General features: G+C 40.4%; 2 protein-coding genes across 2 annotated transcripts in view; one reads left to right on the top strand and one right to left on the bottom strand.

The window, feature by feature from the left end:
* Window positions 1-2,151: 2,151 nt before the first annotated feature.
* On the bottom strand, window positions 2,152-3,309 carry LOC119014268 (THAP domain-containing protein 6-like). Its single transcript, XM_037089279.1, is given in 5 exon segments — window positions 2,152-2,199; window positions 2,201-2,362; window positions 2,631-2,744; window positions 2,868-3,060; window positions 3,167-3,309. Coding segments are annotated over 5 exon segments (597 nt in total). The 5' UTR covers window positions 3,247-3,309.
* Window positions 3,310-12,800: 9,491 nt separating this feature from the next.
* pyya (peptide YYa) overlaps window positions 12,801-13,968 on the top strand; it is a 7,578-nt gene continuing 6,410 nt past the window's right edge. Inside the window, exon 1 of the mRNA XM_037089095.1 lies at window positions 12,801-13,088. Coding sequence (XP_036944990.1) covers window positions 13,086-13,088 — 3 coding nt within the window. The 5' untranslated portion in view covers window positions 12,801-13,085. The remainder of the gene's footprint in view (window positions 13,089-13,968) is intronic.

Here is a 13,968-nt window from a genome sequence, read left to right as displayed (position 1 = left end):
TTCAAGACCTCAACCATCATCCCTGTCCCCAAGAAGCCAAGGACCACCGGACTTAACGACTTCAGACCCGTCGCCCTGACCTCTGTGGTCATGAAGTCCTTTGAGCGCCTTGTGCTCTCTCACCTCAAGGACATCACCGACCCTCTCCTGGACCCCCTGCAGTTTGCCTACAGAGCCAACAGGTCTGTAGACGATGCTGTCAACCTGGCCCTCCACTATATCCTCCAGCACCTGGACTCTACAGGAACCTACGCCAGGATCCTGTTTGTGGATTTCAGCTCTGCTTTCAACACCATCATCCCAGCTCTGCTACAGGAGAAGCTCTCCCAGCTGAACGTGCCTGACTCCACCTGCAGGTGGATTACTGACTTCCTGTCAGACAGGAAACAGTGTGTAAAGCTGGGAAAACACATCTCCGATGCACAGACTATCAGTACCGGATCCCCCCAGGGCTGTGTTCTTTCTCCTCTGCTCTTCTCCCTGTACACCAACAGCTGCACCTCCAGTCACCAGTCCGTCAAGCTCCTGAAGTTTGCGGACGACACCACCCTCATCGGACTCATCTCTGATGGTGACGAGTCCGCCTACAGGTGGGAGGTTGACCACCTGGTGACCTGGTGTAACCAGAACAGCCTTGAGCTCAATGCTCTAAAGACAGTGGAGATGGTTGTGGACTACAGGAAGAACTCAGCCTCACCTGCCCCCATCACCCTCTGTGACTCCACTATTGACACTGTGGAGTCTTTCCGCTTCCTGGGAACAATCATCTCCCAGGACCTCAAGTGGGAGCTGAACATTAGCTCCCTCACCAAGAAAGCACAGCAGAGGATGTACTTCCTGCGGCAGCTGCAGAAATTCAGTCTGCCGAAGACAATGATGGTGCACTTCTACACAGCCATCATTGAGTCCATCCTCACCTCCTCCATCACCATCTGGTACGCTGCTGCCACCGCCAAGGACAAGGGCAGGCTGCAGCGTGTCATTCGGTCAGCAGAGAAGGTGATTGGCTGCAACCTCCCATCTCTTCAGGACCTGTACACCTCCAGGACCCTGAGGCGTGCAGGAAAGATTGTTGCTGATCCCTCCCATCCCGGTCACAAACTCTTTGAGACACTCCCCTCTGGCAGGAGGCTGCGGTCCATCAGGACCAAAACCTCACGCCACAAGAACAGTTTCTTCCCGTCTGCTGTCAGCCTTATCAACAAGGCCTGAATCCCCCCTGACACTCCTCACACTCCACCTCTACCACTGACTCTACTGTCACACTGACAGCACCATAACTTTATGCGTTACATTAACGCTCACCTTGAACATCCTGTTCATTTGCACATTTTCATTTGCACATCATTCTTGTAATTGTTCACTGCCAGCTGGTCTGCTCCTTTTTATCCTTTTACCCAAAAAACAGATTGTGTATATATATTTATATTGTATAGTTATATTTTCTACTTTTTAAAATAGTTTATATTGTTAATTTGTTATATTTTCTATTCTTTAAATAGTTTATATTGTTAATTTGTTATATTTTCACTTAATAGTTATTTGATGCATGCACCAATATCACCACAACAAATTCCTCGTATGTGTAACATCGTACTTGGCAATAAAGCTTTTTCTGATTCTGATTCTGATTCTGATTCTGATTATATTGCACATGTTTTCTGATGGCCATGGCATCCAACATGAGTGCAACACATCCATATTTAGCCTGGTCTTCCTGGCATCTTCTCTCCAGCATATCCAGCATCATTTTGTTCAGGCCAGGCTTGTCATCCACTGAACGCAGCCACCTGTAAAAAAACAGAGAAGTAGTTATTTATTTATTTTCAACATGTTTGCATCAGTCATTTCCAAAAATTCAATCAGACAACATTAAAACTACCTTTGTAATGTTTGTGGATGTGGGAGGGGAAAATGCTGAGTCTCTCTGAGATATTGGTATGCCTTTGGACCATGTAGATGGAGTGTGAGCGCAAACTCTCTGTAGTCCTTTGTGTACTCATGACTCTGTTTTGCCATGAAGTCTATCTGAAGATCTGAAATTTTATGAGCAAAAATCAATAAGTCCCCTACAGATATTAACTAAGGAGTTTAATAAAGAGTATAAGAATAACATATACATGTATTTCAAAGTGCTAATTTCATCTTACCTTAGTAGAATTCCAGCTTCTCTTTGAGCTCATCATTAATGAGGTTTTTTTTCCCTCAAATCCCACAAAAGACTCTTCACTGTGATCTTTGCCCTCTTTTCTCTGGCCATGGCATTCTTCTTCTCTCGCTCCAGACTTTCCACTCTTGCTAAGGTTTCAGTGAATCTGGCCTTAAGAGAGGTAGGAGAGGCAGGCAAGGCATAGCCATGATCCTAGTAGAGAGAGGGGGATGAACATGACACATCACATCACATTGACACCACTAGTGTATGGCCTTTCATATAGTCATCACATGTCAAAACCACTGCCAGGACTGTGTGTGTGTGTGTGTGTGTGCGCCAGGAATGCATGTTCAACATTCTTCAATTGTGTGTGTATGGGTTTATTTGTGAGTGTGTTTAATATGAGTGGCAGCAAACAAGTGAGATTTTAATATGTCTAGGACCATTATGATATTATGGTTAAAGTAGAAATAATCACATTATTAGGCTGAAGTTGTGGGTGTGAGGGTGCAGTTTCTGGGGCATCCTGAAAGGCCATGAACAGGCTCTCTTCAGCTCTTCTGGAGGTAGCGGTAGTCCTGCACTTTTCCGGCTAAAATGAAGAAGCATAATACTTGAAAAGAATATACAGGGATAAGTATCTCACCCTGCCCTGTGATTGATAATAGAATATTTACTTTTATGAATGCTAATAGCCTTATGATGATACACCTACTATTTGGAGGTGAACAGGAAAGTTGAAGATGGATGGAATAACACCATTTCTGAGTTGGACAATCTGACCTGTCCTATCAAAATCCCCCTGCTTAAAATGTTCAGAGCAAAGCACGGATTTATCACTTGCAGTGAATCCTTCCCTCCTCAGTGCCACTTCCCACTTCTTCCTCACATCTTTGTCTTTGGGAAACCTTCAAAATGAAAGAAGGAGATTTGGTAGAAAACTGATTTGTAAAAATTGATACGTATGGCGGAAAATCGTTACAAAAGACAACAAATAGTAATGTTAAATCTTACTTGTGAAAAGTAATCCCCCGACTCCTGTTCAATAAAGTCCGGCGATTAGAGCAGGAATAAGCTGCGCAATGCTGCGGCATCTTTTCTCCCTGCTTCTCAACTCAAACTTATTTATTATTCTCTTTTCTTCGTTCTTCTCAGTAGCTTACGTTCATTCAACACGGAGTAGAATGACCGCCCCAAGATGGCCGCCGCATTTCTCACTGCCCGGCAGCCGTTGCGGCGTCTACTCTTTATATGTCTATGTTTATACACTATATTACCAAAAGTATTCGCTCACCCATTCAAATGATCAGAATCAGGTGTTCTAATCACTTGGCCTGGCCCCAGGTGTATAAATTCAAGCACTCAGGCATGCAGACTGTGAAACAAGACATTTGTGAAAGAATGGGCCGCTCTCAGGAGCTCAGTGAATTCCAGCGTGGAACTGTCATAGGATGCCACTTGTGCAACAAATCCAGTCGTGAAATTTCCTCGCTCCTAAATATTCCACAGTCAACTGTCAGCTCTATTATAACAAAATGGAAGCGTTTGGGAACAACAGCAACTCAGCCACGAAGTGGTAGGCCACGTAAAGTGACGGAGAGGGGTCAGCGGATGCTGAAGCGCATAGTGCAAAGAGGTCGCCGACTTTCTGCACAGTCAATTGCTAGAGAGCTACAAACTTCATGTGACCTTCAGATTAGCCCAAGTACAGTACGCAGAGAGCTTCATGGAATGGGTTTCCATGGCCGAGCAACTGCAGCCAAGCCACACATCACCAAGTGCAATGCAAGGCGTCGGATGCAATGGTGTAAAGCACGCCGTCACTGGCCTCTAGAGCAGTGGAGACGCGTTCTCTGGAGTGATGAATCACGCTTTTCCATCTGGCAATCTGATGGACGAGTCTGGGTTTGGAGGTTGCCAGGAGAACGGTACATTTCAGATTGCATTGTGCCAACTGTGAAATTTGGTGGAGGAGGAATTATGGTATGGGGTTGTTTTTCAGGAGCTGGGCTTGGCCCCTTAGTTCCAGTGAAAGGAACATTGAATGCTTCAGGATACCAAAACATTTTGGACAATTCCATGCTCCCAACCTTGTGGGAACAGTTTGGAGCGGGCCCCTTCCTCTTCCAACATGACTGTGCACCAGTGCACAAAGCAAGGTCCATAAAGACGTGGATGACAGAGTCTGGTGTGGATGAACTTGACTGGCCTGCACAGAGTCCTGACCTGAACCCGATAGAACACCTTTGGGATGAATTAGAGCGGAGACTGAGAGCCAGGCCTTCTCGACCAACATCAGTGTGTGACCTCACCAATGCGCTTTTGGAAGAATGGTCAAAAATTCCTATAAACACTCTCCTCAACCTTGTGGACAGTCTTCCCAGAAGAGTTGAAGCTGTAATAGCTGCAAAAGGTGGACCGACATCATATTGAATTCTATGAGTTAGGAATGGGATGGCACTTCAGTTCATAGAATGAGTAAAGGCAGGTGAGCGAATACTTTTGGTAATATAGTGTATGTCTATGGTTGCCATGGTCACACAATGCCGCTCTCACGTCTTCCGCAGGCAGGGAGAGGTGGGCGGCGAAAATACATCTTTGGGCGGTGCATATAGTAGCTCATTAGCATTTAAAGGGAGAGGCACTAAAACCGGCTGCCTGGAGGAGGGCTGTGAAACTGGTGTTTCAAGAACCTTGCTGTGCTCAATCCTTAAGCTTTTTCGACCAAAGCATGTTACTAATATTCCATTTAGACATCAGGGAACCATGTCAGGAAGCAGAAATGAGCATAATATGTCACCTTTAAAAGAAAACTACCTGTTTCCACAAACTCATTTGTGTTCAGATTGATAGTTCTCCACCTTAGAGAGTTATTAGTCTAATTCCAGAAAGGTCTGATGTGGATTTTCAAAATTAAAGCACTCTGAAAATTGAGATTGTTGGTAATATTTCCTGGGGCGCCGCTTAGCTTGGTTAGTAGCGTGCACGACCCATGTGCCGAGGCTCTGCAGCGGATCCGGGTTCGACTCCCGGCCCGGGTCCCTTTGCTGCGTGTCACTCCCCCTCTCTTAAGTGATAGACTGGCGACCTGTCCAGGGTGTCCCCTGCCTTCGCCCTAAGTCAGCTGGGATAGACTCCAGCCCCCCCGCGACCCTGCAGAGGATTAAGCGGCGTACATATAATGTACAGATAATGGATGGATGGATGGATGGTAATATTTCCTTTTGATTTCAGATTTACTTTAAAAGAAAACTACCTGTTTCCACAGACTCATTTCTGTTCAGATTGATAGTACTCAACGTCAGAGCTGCACCCAGATAATTCCATGAGGATCTGATGTGGATTTTCAAAATTAAAGCCCTATAAAATGTGGTTTTTGATGATATTTTCCTTTGATTTCAGATTTACTTTAAAAGAAAACTACCTGTTTCCACAGACACATTTCACTTCAGACTGATAGAACCTAACCTCAGAGTTGCACTCAGATAATTTCAGAAAGTTCTGATGTGGATTTTCAAAATAAAAGCCCTGTCAAATCTGTCACTTTCGCTAATATTTCCCTTTGATTTCAGATTTACATAAAAAGAAAACTACCCGTTTCCACAGACTCATTTCTGTTCAGACTGATAGTTCTCGACCTTAGAGAGTTATTAATGTAATTCCAGAATGGTCTGATGTTGATTTTCAAAATCAAAGCCCTCTGGAAACTGAGATTTTTGATAATATTTCCTTTTGATTTCAGATTAACTTTAAAAGAACACTACCTGTTTCCAAAGACTCATTTCACTTCAGACTGATAGTACTCAATGTCAGGGTTGCACTCACATAATTCCAGGAAGTTCTGATGTGGATTTTCAAAATTAAAGCCTTCTAAAATGTGACATTTTTGCCAATATTTCCCTTTGATTTCAGATTTACTTTAAAAGAACACTACCTGTTTCCACAGCCTCATTTCTCTTCAGACTGTTAGTACTCAACGTCAGAGTTGCAACCAGATAATTCCAGGAGGATCTGATGTGGATTTTCAAAATTAAAGCCCTCTAAAATGTGACATTTTTGCCAACATCTCCCTTTGATTTCAGATTTACTTTAAAAGAAAACTACCTGTTTCCACAGACACATTTCACTTCAGACTGATAGAACCCAACCTCAGAGTTGCACTCAGATAATTTCAGGAAGTTCTGATGTGGATTTTCAAAATTAAAGCCCTGTCAAATGTGTCATTTTTGCTAATATTTCCCTTTATTTCAGATTAACTTTAAAAGAAAACTACCTGTTTCCACAGACTCATTTCACTTCAGACTGATAGTACTCAATGTCAGGGTTGCACTCACATAATTCCAGGAAGTTCTGATGTGGATTTTCATAATTAAAGCACTCTGAAAATTGAGATTGTTGATAATATTTCCTTATGATTTCAGATTTACTTTAAAGGAAAACTACCTGTTTCCACAAACTCATTTGTGTTCAGATTGATAGTTCTCCACCTTAGAAAGTTATTAGTCTAATTCCAGAAAGGTCTGATGTGGATTTTCAAAATTAAAGCACTCTGAAAATTGAGATTGTTGATAATATTTCCTTTTGATTTCAGATTTACTTTAAAAGAAAACTACCTGTTTCCACAGACTCATTTCTGTTCAGATTGATAGTACTCAACGTTAGAGTTGCACCCAGATAATTCCATGAGGATCTGATGTGGATTTTCAAAATTAAAGCCCTCTAAAATGTGATTTTTGATGATATTTTCCTTTGATTTCAGATTTACTTTAAAAGAAAACTACCTGTTTCCACAGACACATTTCACTTCAGACTGATAGAACCCAACCTCAGAGTTGCACTCAGATAATTTCAGGAAGTTCTGATGTGGATTTTCAAAATGAAAGCCCTGTCAAATGTGTCATTTTTGCTAATATTTCCCTTTATTTCAGATTAACTTTAAAAGAAAACTACCTGTTTCCATAAACTCATTTCACGTCAGACTGATAGCACTCAATGTCAGAGTTGCACTCAGTTAATTCCAGGAGGATCTGATGTGGATTTTCCAAATTAAAGCACTCTGAAAATGGAGATTGTTGATAATATTTCCTTTTGATTTCAGATTTACTTAAAAAGCACTCTGCCTATTTCCATAGACACATTTCACCTCAGACTTATAGTACTCCAACTCAGAGTGTCACTCATGTAGTTCCAGGAAGTTCTGATGTGGATATTCAAAATTGGCCCTCTAAAATGTGACTTTTTTGCTGATATTTTCCTTTGATTTCAGATTTACTTTAAAAGAAAATTGCCTGTTTCCACAGACTGATTTCCGTTCAGATTGATAGTACTCAACGTCAGAGTTGCAACCAGATAATTCCAGGAAGATCTTATGTGGATTTTCAAAATTGGCCCTCTAAAATGTGACTTTTTTGCTGATATTTTCCTTTGATTTCAGATTTACTTTAAAAGAACAGTACCTGTTTCCACAGACTCATTTCACTTCAGAGTGATAGTACTCAACGTCAGAGTTGCACTCAGATAATTCCAGGAGGAGCTGATGTGGATTTTCAAAATTTAAGCCCTGTGAAACGCAAAATATTTATAATATTTCCTTCAAATACAGATTGATATTGGAGGGAATCTGCCGGTGTCCACAGACTAATTTCACTTCAGTCTGATGGTATTCAACCTCAGAGTTGTTCTCAAATTATTTAAGCATTATTTTCCCTCCAAATTCAGATTGACATGAACACCTCTTTCAGCAGGGCCAATTTCACCAACCCAGTCACCCCGGAAGACTACCATGTCCTGTTGTTTCAGTCGCAAAGTGTTTCTTCCTTGTCTGTCTGCCACGTGTGCTCCCTCACCTGGCCCATGTTGGCCAGATTTTTATCTTCTGCCTTGTTTGCTTATAGTTTTACAGTCTTTTACCAGTGCTAGTCCCTCTCCCTTTAAATAGTTTGCTTCATTGTTCTTTAGTTTGCCTATTATATGTGTGGATTTGTTCATTTGAATTTAAATGATATTGTCTGTATACAGTTCCTTCTAAAAGTATTCATCCCCCTTGAACTTTTCGACACATTATCACGTTTTCACTACAAATGTAAATGTATTTTATTGGGATTTTGAAAATTTTGAAAATCCACATCAGATCCTCCTGGAATTATCTGGTTGCAACTCTGACGTTGAGTACTATCAGTCTGAACAGAAATGAGTCTGTGGAAACAGGTAGTTTTTTTTTTTTTAAAGTAAGTCTGAATGTCACATTTTAGAGGGCTTTAACTTTGAAAATCCACATCAGAACATCCTGGAACTACATGAGTGACACTCTGACTTGAAGTACTATCAATCTGAACACAAATGAGTTTGTGGAAACAGGTAGTTTTCTTTTAAAGTAAATCTGAAATCAAAAGGAAATATTATCAACAATCTCAATTTTCAAAGTGCTTTAATTTTGAAAATCCACATCAGTTCCTGGAATTAACTGAGTGCAACTTTGACATTGAGTACTATCAGTCTGAAGTGAAACGAGTCTGTGGAAACAGGTGGTTTTCTTTTAAAGTAAATCTGAAATCAAAGGGAAATGTTGGCAAAAATGTCACATTTTAGAGGGCTTTAATTTTGAAAATCCACATCAGATCCTCCTGGAATTATCTGGTTGCAACTGTGACGTTGAGTACTATCAGTCTGAACAGAAATCAGTCTGTGGAAACAAGCAATTTTCTTTTAAAGTAAATCTGAAATCAAAGGAAAATATCATCGAAAATCACATTTTAGAGGGCTTTAATTTTGAAAATCCACATCAGATCCTCCTGGAATTATCTGAGTGCTACTCTGACATTGAGTACTATCAGTCCGACGTGAAATGAGTCTGTGGAAACAGGTAGTGTTCTTTTAAAGTCAATCTGAAATCAAAAGGAAAAATTATCAAAAATCTCAGTTTCCAGAGGGCTTTGATTTTGAAAATCCACATCAGACCATTCTGGAATTACATTAATAACTCTCTAAGGTCGAGAACTATCCGTCTGAACAGAAATGAGTCTGTGGAAACGGGTAGTTTTCTTTTTATGTAAATCTGAAATCAAAGGGAAATATTAGCGAAAGTGACAGATTTGACAGGGCTTTTATTTTGAAAATCCACACCAGAACTTCCTGGAATCATGAGTGAGTCTCTGAGGTTGAGTTCTATCAGTCTGAAGTGAAATGAATATGTGGAAACTGGTAGTTTCCTCTTAATGTGGATCTGAATTTGAGAGAAATATTGAAAATATTTGACTATTAAGTGGGCTTTTATTTTGAAATTCTCATCAGAAACTCCAGCTATTGTGTTTATTTTTATGTTGGACTAATTGTACAAACAGATGAAATGTCATGGCCCACATCTTCTACAGCTTCAGTGTGATCAGAATAAGGATGGTAATATGAATTAAATTATCAATTAATTAATTCCTTAAATGCTCAATTAAGTAATTAACTAATCGTTTAAATAATTCATCAATCAATTAACAGACTGGCTGATTGATTGTATTTGTGTGAAATTGCAGACTGCCTTCATAAGTGTCTCCTTTTATTTTTAATTTTGTTCTGGCACTGCATTACCGTAATGTCGCCTATATACAGGCACTGCAAAGTAAGTGGGGTGAGGGTGGCTTGACTGCAGTAAGTAACGTATTCAGCTGGCCTCACGATGGGTGCTGGTGTCTGGTGTTTTATTTTGAAAAGTAATCGGATGTTGCTGGGTTTTTTTCGACGCTTTACTTCCTGTCTGCTCCGTGCTGAATTGCTGCGTCATGCTCCAGCATCTCCTTCTCCCTGCTGAGTCCCACTGCCACGTTCAAGTTTGTGAGGGCGTGGCTTTGCACGGAGCACTGATGGGATGGGGAGGGGGGGTGGAGCTTAGAGGAAGTGCCACTTTCAAATCTTGCTAGCTCGCTTGCTAGCTCTCCAGGATTGTAGACCCTAGCTTTAACTGAAAAGTTACAATAATCAAGGTAGAAACAAGCTATCTAACATTAGCTAATAGGCTTGTAGATAGGTTGAAGACTTGAACTCAACAAGGTTGGTAATGTCCATAAAGAATAGGCTTTACGTTATTGATATGATACATTCATCAGTTATGAATACAGTTTCACCACTTCAGAAAATCACCTTCACACTCCACAGATGTCCAGCCGGCTACTGTCATTTTTCCTTTTTTTTTTCGCCTGGCTTTGTTTTGTTTTTTTCTTGTGCTTGATTTTTTTTTTTGCCTGACCTTTTTTTTTTTTTTTTTTTTCTTGTGACAGAATTTTTTTTTGCCTGCTTCTTATTCTTTGTACTGCGTTATTTTTTTGGCTGGCTTTTTTTTTTTTTTTTCTTTTTTTGGGCTGGCCCTAATACTCCTTTGTAATATTCTGTAGTTTCATTTGGTCCTAAATTGTGATAGACATGGCTAAAGTGACCCTAGAACTCATGATCTGTGTGAAAATGGAACATTTCGTGGCATAGCAATAATGTGTTTTCACTTAGTTACCAAGTTCAATTTACTCATCATTGACTCTTGGTTTCACATTGGATGGCAGTTTTCTCTGTGAAAGTCCTATACTTGTTTGACCCAATCATCCATCATCGACCTCCTTCCTATGTGGACTTTCTTGCCCTAATACTATTTCAACTGGCTTCCTCTTTTACTGACATAATAAGCTACAGTCACAAGAGAACATTAACAAGAAACATACATTTGGGTTGTAATAGATTGCTTTCACAGTATGATCATTTTTCTGAGGATAGAATTGTCAGTTTATTATTCCTCCTTTCCACTGAAAGACCACTGGACAGGAGTTCATTTGGTTGCACCCAGACCCTTTGGAGAGAGCTGGGCAGTTGGTAGGGATGGCAAGTAACCCACCTTGATCAGACCCAATCTCCAGAATAAATGTACTTTCCTTCAAACCTCAGACATGTTGAAACTTAACTTTTCGTGTTCAGTTTTCAGTTTCATGTTGTGATATCACTGTTTATCTGGTTGGGTATAAGCAAATAAACCACTGGTTAGGTTTAGAAAAATATTATTAATTATTATTATTTAATAAAATAAGGCTGAGGTATGAGTTCTACTGAATGCCATTCTACTTTATTTTTGTATCATCCCTTCCTGACATTGTGCCCTACGACACTAAACCTGTTTCCAAGCACCCTCATGGTGAGAGATGGTGAGAGATGTTCGTTCTGAAAGAGACAAAAAACTGAAATGATGGCGATTTGGAGGTATCCTTACAGTACATATACATCATGTGTTAGCCAGGTGAACATCACAAATTCTACCTCAAAAGTTAACCTTCCAGAGTTATATGTAGCAGCAGATGTGGTCTTGAGCTGCAGCTATAGACCGGACATGCAGCTGTTATAGGACGATCGGTACCACAAAACACTGATGTCATAATATGAAAAAGCCAATTCACAAAAGGGAGAAGGTCACACAGGAGGTAGATACCTGAGGAAGGCTAGAAAGAAACGTCATGTACCAAACTAGAGCACATGTGTGTTTGTGCGTCAAGACTCTGCGTCATCACACTTCATTATTCACCCTGGTGCAGCTACTTTCCAATGAAATGGCTTCATGGCTGTCTGTCTGTCAGTCTCATAATCCACCTAGTGGCAGGAATCAGACCAGCTTGGTGCACCCTGTTAAATCATCATCAAGAAAGTCTGCACAGTTTTGAGTATATCAGAGTAAATATATGGAACTAGGAATGCGCAATATGCATATTTTTCAGCTGATAACCAAATATTACCTGTTTCTCATGGCCGATACGGACAAGATAACAGATTATTTCACATTTTTGTATTGTACAAAAAGGCTAACCTGCAGTGTATGTGCACTTGAGGGCAATTAATGCTCACATGTAGTGAGCAGGGATGGATGATTACGATTTCCATATCCATATTCCGTATCTTGCACATCTTGTTGCTGTTCTTCTTCTCTTTCTTCTCTGTGTTTATTGGTGTATCAAAAAACAACTTTCAAGGTACAAACGGCCACTTACTGTGTCAGAGTTGTAGATGCTGTTCTTGTTAATTCAAGCCAAGCTTGCTTGGCTTCTTATCATCAGTTCTTTATACTACTAGAATTTTGCAGGTACTGATAAATAGCTGATGTACAAATTTCTCAATGTCATGTTGATAATTTACTGCTCCATAATAAATCTTGCATCCATAAGTTTAACCTCAAAATAGTTATGTTACAACTTAATATCCTTAGAATCATACTGTACAAAACTTGTGAGATATCTGATATCTCCACATTTCAATCTAATCCATTCAAAATTACATTTATTTTCTTTTAAAAACATACAAAGTCCAGCTGATCATATAAACATGTGACAATTAATGAGTCAGTATCATCAATTTATTCCACACAGCTGGTGCCCTCTGTACTCTTGCTATAGTGTTGCCCCAAATCACAATATTTTAGCAAAAGTGAAAAAAAGTGATATTTTATTGAATTTCATGATTTCCCTTTTCTTATTCAGGAGGTCATGGGGTGCCATGACAGCTGGAACTAAGTCTGGGAAGCAGGAAACAAGCGAATTCAGAAAACATATTATTCTCCACTGATGAGTGTGAGGACCCGAAATGTCATCTGTTGACTCCATCAAATAAAGAAGACTGATTGCGTGACTGGCGTGTTCCTAATGTCTCCATCGTCATCACCATTTGACGCATTTTTGGCTTCACACACACGCGCGCGCGCGCACAGGCGCACACAAACACGTGTGTGTTTTTGGCTTCGCGTGCGCGTTGTAGCCCCTCCCGCCTCCGGTGCCGCTAAAACTATATAAATCACCTGTGTCGAGTTTGGAAGCAAAGTGCATCGACCTGCAGAGGACAAACTGAGTTGGAGAATAGACTTGACGGCGCAGACAGACACCACCTGTATCCCCCGGCTTCTACCTGTTGCCTCCAAAGTCGTTTCATGGTAAGTTCTCACTCTTATTCATTTGCGCATTTTTAATATTCATTTACGTATTTGTTAACATTTTCCCTGGCAGTTAGGTGCCTTTGATTTCAAAAACGAGTGATACACTTTAATGGACTCTGATGCAGACAACTATAGACGAATAGATGGCATTTTTACATGCTACTTTTCATGTATTTGAATTTCATATCAATTTTTTTTTTTTGTTGGATCATTTTTGAAAATACATGCAGACCGAGTAGAGGGCAGTTTTTTTTTTTACTTTATTCATCAGCATTTTCCCAATTAAGCTTTACCATGACGAAATGTTTGGATTAGCCAATGCCGTTTTTCCTCAACTTTTTGGTCAAAGTTCGAGAAGGAAAGAAGTTCCTGTTATATTATTTCATCGACCCTTAAAAGCTCTAACCTGCCAGACAATTGTTTTAAGTAAGCTGCTAACGGAATCGCCTTGATACATGACAACGATTTCAGGGGATGGTTAAATGTGAGGAGCTATGAAAAATATTTTCATTGCAAATATGTATTGACTTATAAATGCTATAGTGACTTACTATGGTGCTGCCCCTGCGTAAAACTTCAGTTATCGTCGAGGTGAGGTGATGCTGGCGCAACGTTCAGCACCACGGAGAGCGCCGCCACGGCACAGATTTGAGCTGATGGTAACGTCTTTTTGCTTAATATTGACGACATTACTGAAGACACACACTTATGGAGGGGTTTTTCAGTTAGGGGAAGACAGTCAAATGCCACCTTTCGTTTTTGTCAAGTGAATGATTTTAAGCATTTAAGCGTAATGAAAAGATGAGGTCAGGGCGGAAAAGGTATCATTTGCAAAATTCAGTATTCATCTCATTTGTGAGTTAGGCATTTCTTTAAC

Source organism: Acanthopagrus latus, chromosome 23, assembly GCF_904848185.1.
Source record: "Acanthopagrus latus isolate v.2019 chromosome 23, fAcaLat1.1, whole genome shotgun sequence".
NCBI classification, from domain to species: Eukaryota; Metazoa; Chordata; class Actinopteri; order Spariformes; family Sparidae; genus Acanthopagrus; species Acanthopagrus latus.
The sequence above is the reverse complement of the archived record's forward strand: the minus strand, read 5'-3'. Positions and strand labels throughout refer to the sequence as shown.